Consider the following 26,031-nt stretch of genomic DNA (forward strand, 5'->3'; position numbering starts at 1 on the left):
CGCACAAATCTGACTTCGGACACCAACCTCTGGAAACCTCCGCACCGTGGTGTGATGAATTGACAGCTTTATGTGTTTAATATTTAATAACCCTGAATATTGGCCAGTTTATGGTGTCTTTTGGCTGTGTTATAATCTGAGGTAACATTTTGTCTCACAATGTTTTTATGTTTTATAACAGGAAATGTGTAAAAGCTTGAACTATGTGGTTTTTCTTTTATATCTCTCTGTTGTGGCTTTATTTTATTGTGTTCAAGTGATCGAAAGTAAAAATCATTCTCATGCTTGTTATTAATTTGTCTTCTGCATATTCTTGTCTGTTTCTAAAATGTGTGACGAAGCCGGTCAGAATAACTCGAGTCAACGCTCATAGAGGTCAAAAGGTCATCTGGGGTTTGATTCTGTGGCAAAGAGAAAGAATCGCAGGGAAAGTCACTCATCGCTGGTATTTTTAGTAACCCGTGTTCCTCTGTGTGTGTCTCTCCCCCTGCAGTAGGAATATGGGGAATAAGCCGGCTAACAGTCCTAAGGGTCAGCCGCCAGATGCCGACGGACATTCTTCAGTGTCTGACCTTGCCAACTCGCTCACTGGAGACATGGTGATGGTAGGACAGTGTGTTTGCATGTAGAGTCCTGGTCCTGCATACACTGAAAAAAACTGTGTAAAATGTACTTAATTTTTCTTTGGCAAGTAAATTTCACATATGGAATTAAGTAAACTCTACTTAACTAAGTTAAAGGGTAACTCTCGACAAAATTTAACCTAGGCTCTTTTTGTTAATCTACCCGAGTCAAACTTTCGTGTAAAAGCATAATTAGAATGGAAACGGCACTTTTAAGATTGACCATATTTTCGTTTTCGGTCAAATTGCCTTTTGAATGGGAGTGCTTGAGGCACTACAGTGATAGCATCAAAAATCACTATTTTTAAAACACTAAGAAGGCTCGACACAACATGAAACTGTGCTGGAAGTCTCACCAGGGGCTCTACACATGAACTCCAGCATTGAGAACATTGTTTGTGTACACAGAGTTTACTAAAAAGAAAGATTTTGTCCGACTCACTTCATCAGTTAGTGTTTCCGGGTGGCTGGAATTTTGTCAGTCAAAAGTAGTCGATCTCCGAATGCAACGTAATGAACTGACTCCATATGAGGAAATGTCATGAACTTGTAATTTCAATGAAAAGCATGATAACTTAGATAAATTATCCGTGAATTTATATGGAAACAAGCTTTAGGAGCTTTCCAACTTTACTCTCCTCATGTTACGTTGCATTCGGAGATCGACTACTTTTGACTGACAAAATTCCAGCCACCGGAAACACTAACTGATGAAGTGAGTCGGACAAAACCTTTCTTTTTAGTAAACTCTGTGTCAATCTTAAAAGTGGCGTTTCCATTCTAATTATGCTTTTAAACGAAAGTTTGACTCGGGTAGATTAACAAAAAGAGCCTAGGTTCAATTTTGGCAAGAGTTACCCTTTAAATGAAAGTAACAAAGAAAATTAAGTAAAGTAATTTTAACTTGGCTAGTAAAAGATTGAGTAATATCTATTGAGTTGAAGTTTCCTTTGCAATATATTTCACTCAAACAATATAACACTGAATTAAACCACACTTTTAAAGTATTTTCTAAGCTTTACTTAGAAACATTTAGGTAATGTAAACACAGAGACCTCAATACTTGGTAGACAACACACAATGACGGTAACATTTGATGGATCGTTTTTGTGTCATTTTGAGTAGAAAATGAACTCCAAATGTCACAAAATGGCAAGTTATTAATCCTAACAACAAAAGCAATGATAAAACAGTGTAAATACAGCTGGAAAACAGTGCAAAATCAACCTCATTAATTATTCAAGGCCCAGTGCATGATGGGAACACCAGTATCAGAAAAGTTGAGTAATTTTACTTAATTTTATAATGTTGATATTTAAGCTTTCATTTCTACACGCTTGAATTGAGAACTAATATAGAATTTACTTTGTTTTTTTTATGTAAATTACATTGTTTTTTTCTGTAGTATTTACTTCACCACAAAATCATTTGTATCAGTGTAGTCTGTCTGACTGCTGGCGTAAAAGTAAAGTCTGAATCACATTACAGCTCGTTCGGCCCCTTTAGACAGGAAGAGGAACGTCTGAACAACGCTTTGAAAGTGTTGCTTATAGGGGTGTAACAATATATCGTGTCACAATATATCACAATACAAAAACGTAACAATATGTGTCGTGGATAGTGACAATTGTGTATAGTTCACCCAAAATAAAAATTACTTTGTGAGACAAAATTCAAGTGTACAGAGTTTTAGTGTCAGTACTACATTAAACTACTATATATAATGTATAATAATGCAATGGGGGAATATTTGTGGGTCCTGATAATGCCAGATGTCTTGTTACCAGTAAAAGTGGCCTACATTATTTTAAATATATCTAGTCAGTGGCAGAGTGCAAGGATATTCGTCTAAATTAATTCTGTATTTTCATCTTCAGAATCATGAATATTGTTATTCTGGTGTCTCTATTATCCTGTGCTTTGGGTTTCCAGCACCAAGTCCAAGCCTATTCATTTACACACACAATTTAATACACAATTTAGTACATTTTTTGTTAACATTTTACCATGTGTCTTGGAGAATCGCAATAATATCGTATTGTGAGTTCAGTATCACCGTTCTTCACATTCGACATTCTCTCTCTAGTTGTCTCCGGGGTCGGAAGATGACGAAGGTCCAGTGAGCGAGAAACTGGGCCGGATTCAGTTCAGCTTGGGCTACAGCTTCCAAGACACGACTCTGACGGTGAAGATACTCAAAGGTCAAGACCTGCCCGCTAAAGACTTCTCTGGGACCTCCGACCCCTTCGTCAAAATCTACCTACTGCCCGACAGAAAGCACAAACTCGAGACCAAAGTCAAGAGGAAAAATCTCAACCCTCACTGGAACGAAACCTTCCTTTTTGAAGGTCAGTTGTGGATCACCCGTGTTTCCAAACATCTTAGTTCAGTTTTACAATACATTATTATATTATCATTTCTGTGGCTCAAACAGTAGAGCAATGCGGTTGCAACACTAAGGTCATGATGGGTTCAATTACCAGGAAATGCATGAACTGATAAAATGTGTACCGTGAAAGTGTCTGCCAAATAAATTGTAATTATGTAATACTGTAATACTGTACTTGAACAATTAGAATGTAATGAGAATCAACATGAGACTAATGAAAATGACAACAACAAAAAATCCTGTAAAAGTAAAGAATCAGGACTCATTATAATAATGAGAGGTTTTTTTATCATTATATTTTTTTATGTGACGGTAATGAGAATTTGAGGGGAAATTTGCTGAATCATCAGGAAAATACTGTCACAGTGCAAAAATTTTAATGATTTCATTATGCACAGTATTTTTTTAAGATTTTTGGATGAAGTATGTCCTGTGAATGGGTAAATCTGAATCTTACTCCTCCTCAGGGTTCCCGTATGAGAAGGTGCGGGAACGAACGCTGTATCTCCAGGTGCTGGATTACGATCGGTTCAGCCGTAACGACCCGATCGGTGAGGTCTCCATCCCTCTGAATAAAGTGGAGCTCGGACAGCTGAAGTCGTTCTGGAAGGATCTCAAACCCTGCAGTGATGGCAGCGTGAGTGGACTTTCCGTACAATGGACAATGTGGACTCTTAAGGCCATTGCACACTGAGTCTGAAATTTTCGTATGCGTTTTTTCGTGTTCGTCAGCCTTAAAATTCGTCACGCACAGAAACCTTGCACACTGAGTCCGACGCGTATTTATTAAACATTTGCGGAAAAAAACGCAAAAAATAAAAAAATGGATTCGTCAAGCAGTGAGGATGAATTTGTTGCCCTCTTTCTTCTTAAAAAGAGAAAGAAAAAAAGAAAGAGGAAATATTGGGTCCATCCAATCCTGAGATTGCGCCGAGAGGAAGGAGAGTTTCACCTCCTTATCAAGGAGTTGCGAAATTATCCCAAACGATTAAAAATTTACCTCAGAATGTCAGTGGAACAGTTATGCTTTGCTAGCGATACTGGAGCCACATATTAAAAAGAAGACCACCAATTTCCGTGAACCAATCGATCCTGAACAGAGACTGACAGTGTGTCTATGGACGGACACACACACACACACACACACACACCGGCGGAAGCGCTGGGCAGACAGAACAGCTGTATACAGGTTATATTTTATTCAGTGTCTTTGTAATCCGCATTTTGTTTTTCAGACGAGACGAGACGAATAGTGTATCAACTTGTCAGACGTCATTCTGGATTTTGTCGTTCGCTTGTACGGTGGCTCTGAATTTTCAAAAAACCTCTCAAAACACTGGCTGTGGATGCGAAAAACGCAGGAAATCGAACCCAATCCGAATTTTTTTTTACGGACGAAAGTTTCGTAGACAGTGTGCAAGCGTGATTGACATAACGTGAGGTCGAATTTTTTTTAACGTGCGAAAATTTCGGATGCGAATTTCGGACTCAGTGTGCAATGGCCTTTAAAGGGATAGTTCACCCAAAAATTAAAATTATTCACCCTCATGTCGTTCAAAACCTGTAAGACTTTTGTTCATCTTTGAACACAAATGAAGATCTTTTGATGAAATCTGAGAGGTTTCTGTTCCTCCATTGACGGCTACGCAACTACCACTTTGACGCTTCAAAAAGTTCATAAAGAGATCGTAAAACTGATTTAGTCCAAATTTTCTGAAGAGACTCCATCGCTTTATATGATGAACAGATTGAATTTAGGCTTTTATTCACATATAAACATTCATCAGTGAACAGAAACGAATCTGCTTGACGCGCGAGAATGAACCTCATTGAATCCATCCTCACATCTAGAGCTCCTGCATTTAAAGCGGCAGACGACAAAACTGCAGCTCACACTTATAACGAAAACGATATTCAGCATAAAATGGTTATTCAGGTCATGAATATGGTTATTCAGTCTGTTACTATGTGTAAAGAACCATAGGACTATTCCACTATATTCCAAGCTTTGTGTGAGTAACAGATTGAACTTTATAGCACTATTTTCTGAAAATCATCCTGCTGTAACTCTCAAAGCTCTTTCAAGCCTGTTTTAAGACTTGTGTTCTGTGTGTGTGTGTGTGTTGTAGGGAAGACGTGGCGATCTGCTGTTGTCTCTGTGTTATAACCCCACTGCCAACACCATCACTGTTAACATCATTAAAGCTCGCAACCTCAAAGCCATGGACATCGGGGGAACCTCAGGTACTCGTATAATAACAAAAACACTGGTTGAAGGAATATCGAATAGTGTCATTTGCATAACCCACGCACTCTCGTTCTCTGATTGGTTGTAGACCCCTATGTAAAAGTATGGCTAATGCACAAAGACAAGCGAGTGGAGAAGAAGAAGACAGTGACCATCAAACGCTGCCTGAACCCCGTTTTTAACGAGTCCTTCCCTTTCGACGTGCCCGCACATGTTCTCCGAGAGACCACCATCATCATCACCGTCATGGATAAGGATCGGCTGAGCCGCAACGATGTCATTGGAAAGGTGACAATATGTGCATCCTGTGCTATTGTGTGTATATGAACAGTGCTGGGTAAATTACTTAAAAATGATAATCCGCTTCTGATTTAATATCATGTAGACAAGTGTAGTCAGTAACATAATCTAGATTTTAGGTGATAATAATATTACTTTTAGATTACTTTCGACCTAACTCGTTTATTACAGATTTGAGTAGGATAATCTTGTTGCATTTTGATATAAAAAATCATTATATTCAATCCTTTATTATAGTATATAAGCAGTATGCTTTAAAAGAATTAAAATAATATATACATGTATATATATATATATATATATATATATGCATGTGTGTGTGTGTGTGTGTTACTATGTTAGTATGAAAAAGTTATAACAGCAACTACATATATGCTAAATAAGAGGGTGATCAATCTTGATATATTATTCATACATTTTTCATAAAATATACTACAGTCAAATTGATATTTATTTTTCCAATCAAAACAGCATTTATTTGGCAAAAACTAAACAGTAACGGTATTAAACATGATAAATTTACACTAAATACAAATAATAAAATTAGAAAACAATAATTTATATAAATTAATTATAAAAACAGTGATAAACAGCAGTATTAAACAAAATATTTTGCTTCAAAAAGAAGACGCAGCGCAGAAATTTTCTGCGATTAATCAGTTTTGTTAATTGGTTCATTTTAAAATTAACTATCCAAATGAACTAAAATGAATTAGACTTCCCAGCGCCTCTCAGGAGAGATTGTTGAAGATGATTTGATTTGATAAAAAATTACTTTTTTGGAGAAGCTAGAGGATTTGTATACAGTGTTGAGTGTGTAGCCTCTCAATATGTGTCTATATATATATATATAATATACTTGAGTTATAATAGGGTTGGGTTCTATTTTTCTGATAAACACTGATTTTCATGACATTGGATTCTGTTAATGGTTCACTGTTGCAGAACGCTGTGCTATAGTCATGATGCTCATGGTGCTCATACTGAGTCAACAGCGAAAATAGGGTTCTTCAAAAGCACTAAAAGATTCGTTAATGGAATCATGGTTTCATTTAGAGGACCTGGAAACGAGTCGTTAAATTCTTTTACGATTCCCTACCTGGAAAGACTGTTTTGAAAAGAGCGGGAACCCTGCTGTGTCCTTCATTGTTGTTTACCAGCATCTCTTTCTCGTTCTCTCTCTCAGATCTACTTGTCATGGAAGAGCGGTCCTGCCGAGGTCAAGCACTGGAAGGACATGTTGAGCCGGCCTCGTACAAACGTGGCGCAGTGGCACGCTCTCAAAGCCTGATTCGCCCTCTCCATCTCCCATGATTCCCTCCAACCCCTTCTGACCTTTGACCCGAAACCCCGTCCTTATGCACAAGACAAACTTGCTGCCAGGCGGCACAACACGGGTACTTTTAGCCATCCACTCTTGTAACCTTTAACCTTTTGAGCTTCTGAATCTCTCCTCCACTTTCGTCTCTATTTACTCTGGTAACATGTAGTGTAAAGGCCTGCTTATTCACCAATTGCTAATCACACAAAACGGTTCTTTTGATATTTTCGGGACTCTGGGATAGTCGCGAAATCCAACAAAGCCATTTACAGATGCTCTGAGAGCGCTCGTGCCGCGACTACACGTTACCAGGATGATGTTTCCTGTTTTTTTGATCCGTCATTCCCCCGTGTTCCTCAGGCTGGAGAGGTCTGACATCTTTCTGATGTGTGAACGCATCACCTCGTCTCATGCAACCAACCCCACGTCTAGACCCGGAGGCTCATGGGAGCTCATTTGGCAGCCTTTAAATTGGCCACCGCTGAAACGGATCAAGTCGCAGGAACTCTGGGAATTGTATTTTTCCAGGTCTCAGACATCCCGTGCGAGAGCGCCGCTGTAATTAAAGCCATGAGGGGAAAAGAGACGCCCTCTTTCCATTAACACTCGTTTTTTTCTCGTCTCCGTTTATAGTTGTTTTTCTCCAAATCCCTGACCTCTCCAAGCCTTTCTCACTTGAACTGATTTTCCGTATCTTTGTTCCTTCCATCTCTCTTTCAGTCTATCCTCCTCTCTCTCTCTCTCTCTCTCTCTCTTCCTTCTTCTTCTAAGTAAACATCTCCGATTGGTTCAGCTGAAAGCCGCAGACATTGAAATCTTACGCCATCTGGAGACTTACAGACAGCAAATGGACTCCACCATCCTTGTCTCTTTTGCTTTTTTTCCTCCGTGGTTTCTCTTTATCGCTGGCACAATAGTAGTGAAGTCCCTCTTTTTCTCGGGATCCCTTGTCGTCCGTGTGCTGTGAGTGACGTGTCGTAGATCCAACCGAATTATCGTTAAAAACATTAACCACCAGGGCGGAGAAAAGAAAACAACTTCCTCGAGGGATCGTTCCAGGTCTTCTGGGACTTTCGGAAGAAAATCAAGATTGAAGGGGAAAAAAAATACACACACACACACACACACACACACACACAAAAACTTGATGTCATCTTTTTTTTTCATGAAAAGGACATTTGAAGAAACCAATCAGAATTGTTCTTCCAGATTTGCTGTGAAATATAGAAGCAAAGAGTTTTGCGCCTGGTTAGTTCTCGCCACACTTTGCTCTAGTGACGTGTTTCTTTGTGTGTGTGTGCTGATAGGGGCTCATCTTCTACAGAAACCCTCCTGTTAACGGGGAAAAAACTGCCTTTACCCGCGTATGTGTGCATATGAGACTGTGTCCGAGGTAGATGAGGACGAATCTCACGGAAACATGTCCAGGTCATGCTTTATCCCCAAAATCAAATGAAAAAAAAATTAAATAATATTTTGCATAATGAAAATGAAGACATTAGGAGAGTTACCAAAAATAAAAAAATATTGTGAGATTATTTTCATGCTACTACCATAAATAGCTAATAAATTTGACCTTTTAGTTTGTTTGTTTTTTTTACTAAATTATTAAGCATTTACACCCAAATGCTCATTACCATAAATAACTAATACATTTTACTTTTTAGTTGTTTTGTAATACAGTATTTTTTATTTGAAATATAAACAAGCATAAATTAAAGTCTGTACAACAAAAAGCTACCATGATGTTTAAATGATACAATTAAAATTATATATTTATATAATCAATATTATCTATATATATATATATATTGTAAAAATATTAATAGTAAAATATATAAAATATAATGCAATAATATTTGAAATTTTTTGGGGGGGGGATTTAAGCACATTTCCCCCAAAATTTTCATTAATGTATTTATTTCTGTAAATCCAATTAATTCTTATTAATTCCTGATTAATTCTAGTTACATTAAAGCTGTGCATTTAACACTGCTGCACACAATGCATGAATATTTTAACATTTAAATAATGCATCATTATTGTTTAATTTGTGGTAATGAGAATCTGTGCTTTATTTACAGGCTTTATTTTCTTTATACAAAAAAAAAAAAAATGTCCCATTTCTTTCTTCTGATTTTGGGGTGAAATACGACCCAGACGTGTTCTTGACAGGTTTTGTGAGATTGGCCTGTGCGTGTATTACAGCATTAATGTGTATCTTCATTGATGTTAAAAATAATCAAAGTGTGTGAATATGCTGCTCTATTTTCTCATGGCTTCCTTCCGTCTTATTACGAGACTCTTGTTCTCCTCTGAAAAGAGTTGGAGAAATGTGAGCTGCACTTTTTAATGGTGTAACACTGAGAAATATAATAATATCAATTGTTTGTAACAATAATAAATAGTTTTTTGTATTTTAAGGGAGGAGCGTTTTAAAGAGCAAACGGCACGTTTCGGGGACGCTGGACTGGGCTGGACAGACCACCTCTCTCTCTCTCTCTCTCTCTCTCTCTCTCTCTCTCTGTCGAATCATTTGTTTTCTGTACATGTCAGTGGTGTGTGTGTTTGGCGAGATTGTGTCATTTATGCAGGCCGGCTGCTAGCGGCATGACGAGGCATGTGTTAGCATGTGGTGTGGCGTTTCTGTGGAGGGTGCCGTTGCCATAGGGTCACTATGGGGACGGAGTGTGTGTGCAGTTGTGTTTAGATGCTCAGCGTGACATCGAAACAGAAGCAGAGGACGGCTCATGAACAACTAGTTATTCTGGGCAAAGACCTTGAACAGGACAGACACCTAAAAAGACCTGAGCTATAAAGGGTTTTTAGTAACATAACTAGTGCATAACCCAATAGCAAAACAACTGGCTGCCAAATCTGATGCATTATCTCAAGAGATTAATTAAATGTTCATCATTCATTTAGCACAGCTCATGCACTGGCTAATTTGACTGTGAGACTTCAACTGTTCTCATTCATCAGTGAAACAAAAATGTAGATTGTAAAAATGTGTAAAAATCATATTTTTTTGGCCGTTCACACCAAGAGGGTAATCTTTCGGAAACAACTGATGCTTCCCCGGGCGCCGCCATTGATTAGCGGACCATCACCTGCTGTTAGCATCCCATTGACTCCCATTCATTTTGGTGTCACTTTGACAGCGAATAACTTTACATCTGAGGCGTTTAAAGACTCCATTTGTCCATTATTTATTTCTAAAGAAACATGAAAATGTATAAAAGGCTCCATTACCTTGTATCTTACGTTATGGCCCCGTAGAAGCAGTTTTTGTAAAAATAGGCTAACGATTGCGTCATAACCACGCGACTCTCTGTCGCACAGTAGAGAGATTACCGTATGGACAGGAGGAGAAGCTCGCGCGCAATCGGGGGGACGTGGAGGCAAAATGACAAAATAATTAATCAGAATACTTAGCAAAAGTTTCTCCTGCTCCTAGCTCATGGACAGCTCCTACTCACGCTCTCCGTCTCTGCAAGATTCGGAAGGGAATGATTCAGATTTCTCTTGGCACAGCTACTAGAAGACAGACGGGTTGCTCACGTCACATCTACGTCATCAAGCTCAGTTTGAGTCTGCGCAGTACGCTCAGCCATCAGGAAGTGAGTGCTTCTAATGACTTCACTTGTCTCCGTTGAATCCAATGGGGTCGCTGTGTCCATTTCTTTTACTGTCTATGATTCATACTTGGTAAATCTGATTGGATTTGCACAAAAATCTGATTTGGACTGAAACCTATTGGTGTGGATGTAGCATTACAGATACCCATTGTCACAATATTCTATTCACATTTCGTCTTTGTCACCTATTAGTGATTTATTCTACAACCAAAATTGTTAGAGAATATTCAGACAACCTACTAAGCTAAAGCAAGTAATATTCATCTGGTCATGTGACCTCAATACGTCATGCACTTTTCATTTCTTTATGTTAAAGTTTTATAACTGCTGTTAAAGTAACACTGGTAAACTCAAGCTGAATAAAAACTCCCTAATGATCTTCTGCTGTTCGATTCTGCCGTCTTTAACAGGCTCGACCCGCGTGTGTGTGTCTTCCAGACTGTGTTTAAGGGTCCGCACTACATCTGCTTTCAGCCAGGAGCCATCTCAGATCAGTGGAGCGTTTAATGCGCTCAATGTAATCAGATAATAGTACAGCTTAAATTGCGTGTGTGTTTGTGTTCGTTCTCCATATCTTACCCTTTAGCGTACACAAACATTGTGCAAGATGCAACATCTGCTGAGTGTGTGCGTGTGTGTTTAAGCAGAATTTGAGCACTTTTTCAAAGTGTATGTGTGTGCAGTCACACGTAAGGTCACCTTGTTTTTTGCCTCGCCAATCGAAGCTAGTTGACCGTTGTACATGTGTGTTTGTGCATGCACTGGATGCGTGTGTGACGTGTTGCTCTCACACATTCGCAGCTGCTGACTGGATAGAATAAATATTGAGTCTTCTGTAATGTGTGTCACATAACAAACGCCATCCAGATTCCAGACACACTCTTTTACAATCATATGTTAACCTAAAGGTAACGTTTAATGTTCAGAGTCAGCTGTAAGATAGCCATTAGTGGTTTGACTTCCTAGACTGGAAACATTGTGAGTCTGTTGTTGGAGCAGCCCGACATCTCAACATCTCGCTTTTTGGGCATATAAAAATATAAAAATCTAGCTATTTTTGCAGTTTTGTTTCGTGCTGCTTGCTGTGCAGAAATGACACACTTCATCTGTTGCAAAAATCATTGCTTGTTTAATAATTCCAGCATAAATGCAGTAAATGCTGCAGGACATTTGAGCTTTATTTAGCAGTTATTCTCATGAGACTCGGTCAGCAGTCTGAAGTGTGTGTGTGTGTGTGTGTGTGTGTGTGTGTGTGTGAGAGATGGTCACTGACCCCTGTGCTGACCAGCTCATTATGTGTGTGTGCACCTGCGTTCACCTGTGTGTGTGTGTGTGTGTGTGTGTGTGTGTGTTATTGAGCAGTATGATTGTTTTGGCAGTCAGTGTCATTGTGAATTATTTTTTGCTTGGACCTTTTTTTTTTTTTTTAAGAAAACTGGGCTAAAGTTCTCTCGCGCACACACACACACACTCATGCTGGTTTATAGAATCACAAATGCATGCAATTGTTTTTCAGCTCATTAACCAGCAACAATAATTTCAGTTCTTCAATTTACCAAATTACTGATAAAAAAAACTATTTTTCCACATGCGTGAGCACGTCAAGCATCTCCCACACACACAGCTGCAGTTTCCCTGTTCGCTCCTACACACACAAACATCATCAGAAAGACAGATTCACACGCCGTACATCAGTCACTCCTCCGTACAATTAGCTGCTCTTCAGAGACGAGAGCGAGAAAGTAAAATAAGAATAGGAATGAGTTTAGCGCATGTTTGCAGCGGGTTGCATCATGCGGCTCTCAGCTGGAGACACTTACAGTGTGAGGTGTTCGCTTCAGCAGCTCGTAAACTCCTCATGTTATTGCTTAGCAGTTGCTCTTGTTCGGTTCTCAATTATTGGCCATGTTTCATTTATCACAAATGAGGTTGTATGTGAACGTAGAGCTATAAAATGAATGTGGACGGCAGAAACTCTTGGGAGATTATGTGATGAGAATATTGAGATCTGTCACTGAGATCTCCACTGAAACACTAGAGGAGATGCAGTCTAATCTGCTGAGCGCACACTACAAAATGTAAACTTGATGAGATGCATGTGCCATTGGGTCTTTTTCTAAGGAGACAAATAAGTGCGAATCTCCATTAAATCTCATTTCTGTCTCTGAGAAATCATTGAGATAATAAGGAGATCTAGTTTGTGATTTGCCAAGCACACACTACAAGATGCAGATGCATGTGCGATTATCAGGTCATTTTCTAAGGAGAAAAATCAGTATGAATCTCCATTTATTCTCATTTCTGTCTCTGAGAAATCATTGAGATAGTGAGGAGATCTAATCTGTAATTTGCTGAGCGTACACTACAAAATGTACGCTTGATGAGATGCATGTGTGATTACTTAGGTCTTTTTCTCCCAAGTAATCAGCACAAGTCTCAATTTAGTCTCATTTCTGTCTCAGAGAAATATTTGAGATAATAAAGAGATCTAGTTTTTTGGAGAGCGCACATTACAAGACATATGCTAGCGCGCCTTATATCGTTTGCCCGCTAACAAAGCATCAACAGGCATTTTTGTCTTTCTTGTTCTGTGCAAAGCCGGCCGCAACCTTCATGTAGTTTGTTGACGTGGACTTTTGTGCAATTTTAGCTCTGGAAAAGATCTTTAGTAGAGATCTAAACCCTCATCTGATCTGTGGACGGGTAACTCTACTCTCTCTCTGATGACAGGAGAGCTTTACTAGAGCGGTTTTGGTTCTGTGTTGTGTGTTGTGTGTGATGGTCAATCAAAGTGCGATTGTGACATATTCCAGCAGATTGCTGTCCAAATTTGCTGTCAGTTTCTGGATCTCTCTCTCTCTCTCTCTCTCTCTCTATCTGTCTCACGCACTTCCAGCTCCAGCTCCCCGTGCGCTTCTCCTCATTGGTTTGAAGAGCTGTCCGTCAGGAAGCGTGACTCCTCCCTGTCAGGGTTTTAGTGCGACTTCTTCTGAATGACGTTAAAAACGACGCTACAAGTAATAATTCTTCTTCTCTTTCTATTTCCGTTCGACTCTCTGTGCGTCTGTATGTGTGTGCGTGCTCGGTGTTTTTCTGTTATTCTTGATCATAAATGTTGATGATAAATGGAAGAAGTCTCCTGATTTCATGTTTTGAAAAACTTTTTTTGTATATAACTGAGCAAAAATGTAAGAAATTTATTGTACATGTTTCTGTTTGTCACTTGTACTGAAAACAGATATTCCTGATGAACCGTGTGTTGATGACGAGACCGATCGCTCTTCTTGAATGAGGGATTTTCACGCCTGTCGTATTTTTTGCGGAGGCTGAGGGGGAACGAAGGAGCAAGATAGCACTGCCAATCATCTATGACATCACACTGCCAAACCCAGCCCATAATTTTACCTATAATTTCTCCAAACCTAATCAGGAATGATTTTCCTGTCGTCATTGAAAGCCAAAATGCTCCCAAGTGGCAAAATCACAGCCAATTAGAAAATGTGATGTTTAATATTAAAACAAGTAGTGTTATTTTGGACCAATGAGATTTCACTGTGAATGCAACAGATAATAGAAAGTAGGGACAAACCAAAATGTCTTCACGTCACACACCTCATATTAAAAGTGTTCTAGGCTCGACACCATGTCAATTACCGCAAAACCAAACAAAAATGTGTCTTGACTGAGACAAAAACTTTGGAAATAAATAGATTTTTGTCATTGTGTATTTGCAATGCAGCTGAAATTATAGTCTGACTCTGTGGTAACTGACAACATGCAGTTTAAATAGTATTTTTTTTTAACATAGAAGAGAATATTTTCATTGCTTGTCTTTTCCAAACTGGTGAAAATCGGCCCCAGACAATCACATGAAGGGAGAAGTTTAAAAATAGCTGTAACACATATGCACACGTCTACAGTCTGTGTGTGATGAGTTTCATAATGGCACCATGTTGTTTTAGTTTGATGCGGGTTGCATCTGTTTTAAACACTAGCACAGCTAGCTCTCAGAACTGCGTCAAAACGGCATGTCGATAGCCAGCTGAGACAGATACACACTCGCCGCGGTCCAGCGTGTGTGTAGAACAAGCGCATGAAGCCTGTCTGCGTCCCATATGCTGCTGCCTGGTGTGATTGGCAGGGCTTAATGATATCATCCACCTGTCTCTCTCTACACGGAGATTTACTGCCAAAACCCTAAAAACTGAAGCCCTCCGGCCAAATTTCTCTCAAATCTAAGTCCTGATGAGCTGGCTCGTATGCTACTTGATAATGGGGTAGTTCACCCAAAAATGAAAAATCTGTCATCATTACTCACCCTTGTCTCGTTCCAATCCTTGTATGAGTTTCTTTCTTCTGTTGAACACAAAAGAAGATATTTTGAAGAATGTTGGGGTTGCCATTGACTTTCTATAGAAAAAATACCATGGAAGTCAATGGGGGCCGTCAACCGTTTGACGACCAACATTCTTCAAAATATCTTCTTTTGAAACAACTTGAGGCTGAGTAAATGACAGAATTGAATTTTTTGGGTGAACTATCCCTTTAAGGCAAGCATCATCACTATTGCTTAAAAATTAAGGTTAGTGATTTGAACAAACAAAAGTTAACACATTGTTAAAGTTTATTTATATAGCACATTTCGAATCAACAGATGTTGACCTGCACAATTAAAATTAGTAAAGTAAATTTTCAGATCATGCAGCAAAATTAAAAGAAAATAATTGGCTTTTGATTGGCTTATGAGCTCTTGATTATTTTTTAAAATGTCCCAAAAAATGTCTGCTTGAATATGTGTCGTGTATGCAGTTAAACAAGCTAAAATAGCACCCAAAAAAACGCATGAAATTGGCATCAGAACTCACCAGATTGTAAGATTTTCGGCTTTTGGACAATAATAAAAGTATGTTCAGACTCTAAGCTCCATATTTCAGCACCAGAATGTCATAGAGACATGACAGGCCAACACCAATTGCGCATGCAAGTTTTTCCCAAGCATGAAAAAATCGAGTTACAACAAGTTCTAATAATCTACAGGCAATAAAATCTGTTTCTCTCGTGCTCAGCACTTTGAGTTTAATCCGCATCGCAGCCTCAAAGCCACTTCAGTAACACAAACACACGTTTTAATTATAAACTTTCACCGCATGTTCATTATGCTATAATGTGCTGACCGGCGTGAGACGACTCAAGTAATGAAACTTCAATAACACGAGCATTTGTTCTGAATAGACTTGAGAATATTAGGGCTTGCGTCCTTCTTGCTCGCTCTCGTTCCCCCTGATACACCTCTCCAGCGGCGAAGTCTCAACACACGCTTAATGTGTACAATCTGACTGTGTATTTATTCATGTATTTTTTTGCCAACTTTGTACAGTGTAAAAAAAAAAAAAACTATAAATCTATGAAGAATAACGGTACTGTATAGATTTAGCTGCCTGTGAGCGACTCACAGAATAGTGTCGATAGAGGTTAATAACAGTATAGATGCGATCTAAAGCCAGTTAAACATGCTTTCTGTAAATGCAGAGGGATGCCATATGTTTTTATATCCTCTCATTCTTTCCTCGTTGTCATTTGTTTCTTTCAATGTTTTTGTAAATGACCTAGTGGCATCATATGGCATGTGTTGTTTCCTTTCTATTGGTTGTACGTTTGTTCGTTTATTGTACGTTGATGAACACAGCGAGGTTCAGGCGCCCGGGAGAGTGCTTGGGAACGCAGAGCGGCTGGCGAAGGGTTTGCGTCTGTTTTCACAAGTCATACTGTATGCTAGTGTGTCAGAACGTTCCTGTGTTAGATGTCTAGATCCACTCTTTTCCTTCCCCTTCATTTCCATTTTCATTCCTATTGTTGCTTGTCTTGAGTGTTTGTTTATTATTCCTGAGACGCTATACGCGCGTGCGATGGCGTGTTGAAGTCGGCTTGTGTTTCAGACGCCTCGCTCTTCCTAAAGCTCTTCCGTTAATCTCATACTTGTCAAAAAACTTCGAACATTCCTTGAACGCTTGGACAGAAAGCCACTGTAGAGTTTTAGAAATGTACACTCTTAACAATAAAGGTTTTTATTGGCATCTGTAGTTCCAGGAAGAACCTTTAACATTTCCATTTTAAGGTTCTTTACTGTGAAAAATAGTTATTTTTGGACCTGTTCATTGAAAGCTATTTGGTTCTTCAATGGCTTTACTGCGAAAACCCTCTTTTCTTAAGAGTGTAGCATACAGGTGTACAACACGCAGTCTGATGTTGTGTCTACACCCTTTACTCCGCTTTCTGGAGCTGGTGAATGTTTGGGAAATCGTATAGTGGGCAGTAGAGAGTTTATTGTTTTTGGGGGGCCGTGGTTTGAGCTAGAGGCGTCTGAGACGTTCGTCCGGCGGCGTGACAGTAAAGCGTTCCCAATTTTGAGCCTCTCCTGTTTTTTTGGCCGAGCGGACTGTGATCTTATTGGTTGGATTTTTTTGCTTTTCCTGTCCCACCTAAACCCTTCCACGTGATTGGATGTGAGGGTGGGCGGAGCTAAGGAGCACAGTTATGACTATGTTCCATAATAAAATAGACTCAATTATTTGTACATCAGCTGGCGTGGAGTCTTTATTCACCGTTACTTTATCACTGCTTCAAGCTTTTTTCCAAAAGTGAAATTGTGAGTGGTTTGCATATTTATTCATTCATATATGTGACCCTGGACCACAAAACCAGTCACATGGGTCAATTTTTGTCAATTGAGATGTATACATCATATGGTATGGTATTTGAATCATATCATTCAAAGCTGAATACATAAGCTTTCCATTGATGTATAGTTTGTTAGGATACGACAATATTTGGCCGAGATACAACTATCTGAAAATCTTGAATATAAGGGTGCAAAAAATCAAAACATTGAGAAAATTGCCTTTAAAGTTGTCTATTTATGTTGGCGATTGTGCTGCATTCACTCACAGAAATAAATGTTTTATATATTTACAGTAGGAAATTTACAAAATATCTTCATGGAACATGATCTTTACTTAATAGCCTAATGATTTTTGGCATAAAAGAAAAATTGATAATTTTGACCCATACAATTATTGTTGGCTATTGCCACAAATATACCTGTGCGACATGTGACTGGTTTTGTGATCCAGGGTCACATATCATATTTATTTGTTCGTATATCTATTCGTTCATAGCTTAATGGTAAATAATGTTTTTTTTTTGTTGTTGTAATCTTAATAATGTAATTGTCTATAAATAGAAACAACAATGAATCATTTGCCAAGTCAATACGGCTGAATTTGTCACCACAGAAGGTGTTGCATCTGAAATCATTTGTCATGCTCAAGTAATATTGAGATCGAGTGTCTTATTAATTTTATTATGGCATATTCATTTGCCACAGTTTGATTGCACACTGAGTGTGTGTCGTATATATCTCTGTAATTGTAGTTTTACTGAGAATGGGAATCGTAAGGAAAATTATTCAGATTCCATTTAACGATTCAGGTTCTTCAAAAGTGAAAGGAGCCCCTGGACATTCTTCAGAAATGGACTTTCTCTGATACACGGAAGACAGAAACGACATGAGGGTGAGTAAATGACAAAATGTTCCTTTGGGGTGAACCACCCCTTTAATGGCTCCGTTAATGATTCTTTCAGTGCTTGGACAATGTTTGGAAAACAATTGCATTCACTGTTGTCAGATCACGTTTAAGATTCAGAAGAACAGTGATGGCATGTGCAAAATAAATTGTAAAATGTTCTTGGACAAATTAAACGTTTTACTCAATCACATTTATTATAGCAACTTCGCCATGTTTGTGATCTCTCCTAAACCCATTTGGATTGGGTTTTGGCACACCAACAATACACATTTTAGATGTCTCGCTTATCTGACCCTTCAGTTTCAGGTCTCGGAGACTGATTTGGAAGTTGATTAGGAAGAATTGGAAAATGTCTGCTGTTGGTGTGCCTCCAGGAACAAGTTTGGGAAACACTGGTTTACAAAGACTTAAATCCCAAGAAGAAGCTCAAACAGCCAATCATAAGTATATTCCGACGTCAGCATGAATAAGTAATCCGTTAACTGTTATTGGAACCAAATGCGATGAAACACGTTCAGTTATCAGAATCAGTTCTTGATTCGTACGTGTGTTTGATTGAGTGTAAAGCGATGCACAGGCGAACAGTTGGTTGTGTAATTATCAAGTCGAAGCCTATCAAAACAGCTGAATGTTGTCCGAGTGGGAAAACGAGCCGAGGAAGAGCAGCTGAAGAGAAAGAAGAGGGGCAGGAGAGTCGGAGAAGGGGTTATAAATAGAGCTGGAGGCTAAAGTACATCCTGGAGTGAATAAAGAATTTGCACACAGTGTTCAGGATCCTGAGCTCTCGACTCTCTTTGAGTCGCAACACACATCCAAACCCCCCCGCACGGCTGGAGCTCCATCATGACATCACAGCGGACTAATATTAGACACACTCCCTCCACACCTCTATCCCATACCTCTCCCTCTCTCTCTCTCTCATCCCGTCTGTCTCTCCAGTTTCCACCGACTGTTTTCTCTGGCTACGTTCACAAATCAGTGTTGTTTGAAATGCTAAATATGGTTTGTACAGTTTGACTATGAAAGAGCGACAATCTCATTCTGACGTTGTTTTTGTGACAGTTATGCACCCCCCCCCCCCCCCCCCCCCCAAATACTCAGCATAGTGCAAATAAATCTAGTGATTCTGATATATATTTTTTTATGAAATATATATATATATATTTTATTAAAGAGACTCATGACATAAGTTCAATAAGATAACTTTCTGGTGTTATGAAAGTCACCATCTTTGCACATAAATATAGGTTTTAGTAATTTAGAAATGTGCTTTTTGTTTTTAATATTTCTGTTTAACTTTTTTATTTCGGTTTTAGTTCAGCTTGAACTTGACTTTATTTCAGTTAAACTTGCCTAGGCAAAATTTTAAATTTTCATGCAAGTTTTTTAGGCTTAATTTTTCATCTAGAATGTATTATTTTTTCATCTATATTTCAAATAAAGAGAACCGGGACTTTGTTTACATGCCTTTTATTAGTTTCTGTATTACATGTCCGAGTTCAATCCACTATGTCTGCTGTATATGTAAGCGTCCTCTTCCTCTTTAATCTTCTTCCTCTCTATGGCTTCTGAATAAAGGCGTCTTTGTGAACACCACCGCCAAACCTTTTTGTGTTTCTCTCGGTCTTGCTTCCTCTCTCCATCTGTCTTATGTGCTGGGAAGGACGCAAGCATTATTTGCTTTGACATGATATTTCCTGGAAACAGGGAGTCCAGACACACTGAAAGTACCCGCAGCCCCCAGGACAGATGGAGAGAGAGAGATCTGACAGAGAAAGAAAGGGGGAGACAGGGTGAGAAAATAAAAGAAGCATGAGAAGTGAGTGTGAAAATGTAAAGCAATCGAGAGAAGGTGCTGAAATACACTCCAGAGATGAAGAGAAGGACTCAAGAAATGGGTGAGGAAAAAATGTATTTTGAAACAGACATAAAATGAGTAGTTGTTATATATTTTTAATTTTTTATATGTTCAATGCTATTTTAACAGCCATGTTTTTTTAAATGAACAATTCACCCCTAAAGAAAATGTCTGTCATCACTTTTTTTTTTTTTTTTTTTTTACATTTTTATATGCAAATATCCCACATGATGAGGTGCCATGCTGATTGTCAGGAATGTTCTCACGTCACATGATCAAGCACCAAACCATAAAGGTCCTTGCACACTGAGTCCGGAATTTTCGTGAATCGTATCGTATTCGAGTCGTATTCGTGAATATTTGTGATTCGGTGGCTCTGAATTGTCAAAACACCATTAAAAATGCTTGCTACGGATGCGAAAAACGCAGAAAATCAAACCTGATCCAGATTTTTTTATGACGGATGAAAGTTTCGGAGGCAGTGTGCAAGCGTGATTGACATAACGTGAGGTCGTATTTATTTTTTAACGTGCGAAAATTTCGGATGCGAATTTCGGACTCAGTGTGCAAAGGCCTTAAGTCTGAATATATGCAATTTGAGATTCGAGAGCCACAGCGGAGGGGATGATTTCTGGTGTAGAACAACTTAAACTTCAGTATGTTCATCACACAAAGCGATTAAATGACTGGAGAATCTGGACAAACTGCTTTTACTGTGTTTTTGACCCTTTTTGGAGCAGGTCATAATCACTATATGCTTACGTTGTATCAACAACAACATGAACATTTATCAAAATGTCTCCTTTTGTGATCCACAGAAGAAAGAAGGTCATTGAGGTGTTGGAATGACATGAGGGTGAATAAATGATGACAGAATTTTCAAATTTGGGTTAATTAATACAAGGTCATAAACTTGTATACAGTACATGCTAATAGTTAGTATAGCATGTCACTGCTGAATATGTTTAAGAAAGAGCTTTTGCAGGTGAAAAGCATTTGAGAGAAAGACAGAGGCTATAAACCAGTTTTCTGATGCAACGCGAGCACGATAAACAGACGCCAGCAAGCAATAGCCATCGTCTCACGGTTAACTAGACCCGATATAGTCCGGCTATGAGTAACACACTTCTAGCCAAAATAACCTTGAATTTGGTTAAACGTTGTTTTAGCCAAAATAACTTGCGAGATGTATGATATACCATCATGTAAGCAAAGTAAACAGAGATTACAAGGTGTTTGGTTTCATTTCTTTGACGTTATCTAACTGAAGACTATAGTCTATTCTTGGGCTATGGTTAGACATCTATTACATTTTCACTGACAGCCCAAATTTTGCCTTGTTTTAGCCTAGACATCAGGGCTGTATTTGGACGGCTATTAGACGTCTTTTAAATGCAAAATTGCTTGCTGGGACCAAGTATGATTGATCTACCATGACAGATCTGCATACAAAAAAAGAACAAAAATGTCCCCGAAATGAAGAGATCAGAGCACACATTTACAGCTAAAGGTATGAAAATATTACTTTTGAGCCCTGACGATAATTTGGTGCCATCAATTATTTCTTTCATCTTTAAAATTGTGTTATTTCATGCTCAAGGATCGGCTCAAAAGGAGTATACAGACTTTCTTCTGTGCTGATTTGAGGGTGAAGTCTGTGGAATGGGTTTTTAACATTGTAAAAACAAAGCATTAAATGGACCTTGGACTTTAAATGGACTTTAAATTCAGCGAAAATATGAACACACAAGGGCTGTTGGATGTAAAGAATAACTCCAATTCTTCATCTTTCTGTATAATTCTACATTGTTCCTATGCAAAAGATGCCGATCACTTTTCCTTGAAGAGGAGCTACGTTTGACCTCATTTGCTGTTGCCGAAGGGATGCAGACAGACGTGGCGTTGGAAAGGGCATCTCTCTTCTAGACCGCCAACTGTGAGATGAGCGGTGTCAAATTCTGGGTTTTGTGAAAGACAGAACGGTTCCATTAGAGACGTAGCTTCTGGGTAAAAGTTTAGAGTCTATTGCCAGCTGTAATCACAAAACCAAACCTCTGTGGTTGCGGCTGGGAAATGATGATATTTTGATGCAGTGGCTCTGATCCAAAACCTAGTGAGCTGCCTACATGCAGCTGCCTCCAACTGGCATGGAATCTCGTGAGTGATCGATGTGAAGTGCTCTTCTTAGGCCTTGTCCACACTAATACGTTTTCATTTGAAAACGCATCTTTTTCTCTCCGTTTCGGCGGTCCTTCTGCACTGAAATTATGTTTTTTGAGGAAAACATTTCTGGATTTTTCTTCTAACAATGGACTTCATTGGTTACCATCGTTTTTAAGTCCAAATCAATGCAGTTTCAAAAGTCTTTGAAGTGTTTAAGCGAAACGATAGGTCATTTTCAATTTTTTTAAATAATTTATAGAGTTTTTACCTTCAATAGTTCGGATTGAGCTGATCAACAAACGGACAGGGAACTACGTCATTACGTTGAAAGGTCACGCCGGCGCCAGCAATACTATTTGAACTACTATTCATATTCATCAGAATGTTATTCATAGTAGGCCCCTTCTGTCGTGAAAGACAATGGCTGCGCCTTCTTAATCTTTTTCAGTAAATTTTTGTAAATACTAAAACTATATATATAATAAAAGTAAATACTATTACTATATATATAATAGCAAACAATACTATTTGAACTATCATACAGTCGCATTGTAAACAGTGAGGCGGTACTTGCGCCGGCGCCGGCGTGACCTTTCAACGTGATGGCGTAGTTCCCTGTCCGCTTGTTGATCAGCTCAATCCGAACTATTGAAGGTAAAAAGTCTATAAATTATAAAAAAAAATTAAAATGACCTATCGTTTCGCTAGATAACAACCTCTTCTTCAGCTGTGATCGCGTACAGCCCGTTTAAACACTTCAAAGACTTTTGAAACTGCATTGATTTGGACTTAAAAACGATGGTAACCAATTAAGTCCATTGTTAGAAGAAAAATCCAGAAATGTTTTCCTCAAAAAACATCATTTCTCTCCCACTGAGGAAAGAAAGACATGGATATCTTGGATGGCATTGGGGTGAGTAAATTATTAGGAAATTAAACTAATCCTTTAAGAGCAGTTGCGTTTTCTTTTAGACCAAACATATAACGGTGAGTGAGAGCGACCTGGACTCATCAGTGAATGGTGATATTTTGCTGAATAAAATGATCCTGCCAGAAGAATTGCGTGATAACTTGATTAGAGCATGTCTTGTTCTGTTTGTATCATCTCAGTGAGCTTTTATGAGGGTTTACGCATGCGCTGTAAGGTGAATTTAGCATTTTCCGACGTTTCGGTGTGGATGAGAAACTCTTGGGAAACGCTAGTGTGGAGCGTCTATGCGCTCTATCCGGATTAATGTAGACGTAGCCTTAAGCATCAACTCTGTGCGTCACAAAATACAGTGCTCCACATGGGAGATTTGGCAATTGATTACAGTAATTGTTGCTAAGATAATGGCAAAAATTAAAAAAGTAGCACACACAAATAACACTTTTTTTAATCAATACTATTCCGTATTGAATTGCAATATAATACAGTTGTAATGCATCCTGGTATTGTCTTCTCCACAAAGGATACATGCTGCTCTGTCTTTGGCTAAAATTAGGCACATTTGGAAAGGTCTTTGCATGCTTATGACACCCTCAAATGCTGACGCTGTAGGCATCTCAGTAGGTTTTGGAACAGAGTGAGTGTGTTGGGCCTGAGGAGGGAAAATAACCTTGCTAATCCTGAGGTGCTGTTTTTACATCCCATCGTTTTTTTCTTAGTTGAAAATGTCAAAGACAGATTGTTGCAGTGGTCATTTGTGGCAGATGTCAATCACCCGTGCCAGTCTTTACTAAGGAGATCAGCTAAGCCAAGTTAAAGGTAAATGGCTTCTGGGTCAGTGATTGGAACACAATGTTCCTGTCCAGGTCTGAGTGTGACATTCTGCCTGCACTCGACACTTTATCGGATATGACTGACGGCCAAATTAGCATGAGGCTGCAAATTTAAAGCGCTGGCCTTGTCTGTAAATACAGCTGGACAATTGACAAATAACATGTCCAGGAACATTTATAAGGTTAAAAGTACAGTAATATGAATGTACTATAGGGAAAGCATATATTTTATGTTATATTTAATCACTTTTTAGCTTTTTGCACTTAAATGGTCCTGTAAAACAAATAAATTCTTAAAAGTATATAGTCTCTCAAATAATATTAGATCATATGAATTAGAATGCATCCTTATAATTACACAATAATTAGATAAAGGTTGTTTATTTAAGCTCCATCCTCACACAAAAATAAAACCAGCATTTTTTAAGCCATTGCATCAACACCTCTCATAATGGGAGTGGGGGAACGGATTCCGACAGCTGTTTTTTTTGCCGTCGGATTCTGTTCCCCCACATATTTCTGACACACTGAGGTTCTAATATTTATCAAATTGATGCTGTTTAAGCTCCATCCACACACAGAATAGAATAAGCATATTTTAAGCCGATACATCAACATCTCTCATCATTGGGGTGGGGGAACGGATTTCAACAGCTGAACTATTTGCCGTTGGATTCTGTTCCCCCTATGTTTCTTACACAATGAGGTTCTAATATTTATCACATTGCAGCTAATTATGAAACCCAATAACCTAGTGGTCAGTACACTCTGCACTGGCATTCATTGTTTCTTAGCTTATTGCGACCCGAGTTCAAGTCCCGGTTCGTCAAACTTTCTTGATACTATACTGTCCTATAATAATAAAAGGCAAAAAAATATATTCTCTAAACTGGTGCAAGTTAAGCTCCATCCTCACACAAAAATAAAACCAGCATTTTTTAAGCCATTGCATCAACACCTCTCATAATGGGAGTGGGGGAACGGAATGCGACAGCTGTTTTTTTTGCCGTCGGATTCTGTTCCCCCCATATTTCTGACACACTGAGGTTCTAATATTTAATCCACACACAGAATAGAATAAGCATATTTTAAGACGATACATCAACATCTCTCATCATTGGGGTGGGGGAACGGATTTCGACAGCTGAACTATTTGCCGTCGGATTCTGTTCCCCCTATGTTTCTTTCACAATGAGGTTCTAATATTTATCACATTGCTGTTAATTACTAAACTCAATAGCCTAGTGGTCAGTACACTCTGCACTAGCAATCACTGTTTCTCAGTTTATTGCGACCCGAGTTCAAGTCCCGGTTGGTCAAACTTTCTTGATACTATACTGTCCTATCATAATAAAAGGCAAAAAAATATATTCTCTAAACTGGTGCAAGTTAAGCTCCATCCTCACACAAAAATAAAACCAGCATTTTTTAAGCCATTGCATCAACACCTCTCATCATTGGAGTGGGGGAACGGATTCCGACAGCTGTTTTTTTTGCCGTCGGATTCTGTTCCCCAACATATTTCTGACACACTGAGGTTCTAATATTTATCAAATTGATGCTGTTTAAGCTCCATCCACACACAGAATAGAATAAGCATATTTTAAGCCGATACATCAACATCTCTCATCATTGGGGTGGGGGAACGGATTTCGACAGCTGAACTATTTGCCGTCGGATTCTGTTCCCCCTATGTTTCTTTCACAATGAGGTTCTAATATTTATCACATTGCTGCTACTTACTAAACCCAATAGCCTAGTGGTCAGTACACTCTGCACTAACAATCACTGTTTCTCAGTTTATTGCGACCCGAGTTCGAGTCCCGGTTGGTCAAACTTTCTTGATACTATACTGTCCTATCATAATAAAAGGCAAAAAAATATATTCTCTAAACTGATGCAAGTTAAGCTCCATCCTCACACAAAAATAAAACCAGCATTTTTTAAGCCATTGCATCAACACCTCTCATAATGGGAGTGGGGGAACGGATTCCGACAGCTGTTTTTTTTGCCGTCGGATTCTGTTCCCCAACATATTTCTGACACACTGAGGTTCTAATATTTATCAAATTGATGCTGTTTAAGCTCCATCCACACACAGAATAGAATAAGCATATTTTAAGCCGATACATCAACATCTCTCA

At 38.7% G+C, this 26,031-nt stretch overlaps 1 protein-coding gene across 4 annotated transcripts in view; it reads left to right on the forward strand.

The window, feature by feature from the left end:
- syt7a (synaptotagmin VIIa) overlaps positions 1-8,393 on the forward strand; it is a 126,095-nt gene extending 117,702 nt beyond the window's left edge. For all 4 annotated transcript variants that reach the window (XM_084095764.1, XM_084095765.1, XM_084095762.1 and 1 more), the window contains 6 exons: positions 494-605; positions 2,710-2,971; positions 3,480-3,649; positions 5,142-5,256; positions 5,349-5,548; positions 6,747-8,393. In XM_084095764.1, the coding sequence (XP_083951890.1) occupies positions 494-605; positions 2,710-2,971; positions 3,480-3,649; positions 5,142-5,256; positions 5,349-5,548; positions 6,747-6,851 (964 nt within the window). In that variant the 3' untranslated portion in view covers positions 6,852-8,393. The remainder of the gene's footprint in view (positions 1-493; positions 606-2,709; positions 2,972-3,479; positions 3,650-5,141; positions 5,257-5,348; positions 5,549-6,746) is intronic.
- Positions 8,394-26,031: the final 17,638 nt, after the last annotated feature.

Source organism: Abramis brama (assembly GCF_963993115.1).
Source record: "Abramis brama genome assembly, chromosome: 20".
Lineage (NCBI taxonomy): Eukaryota > Metazoa > Chordata > Actinopteri > Cypriniformes > Leuciscidae > Abramis > Abramis brama.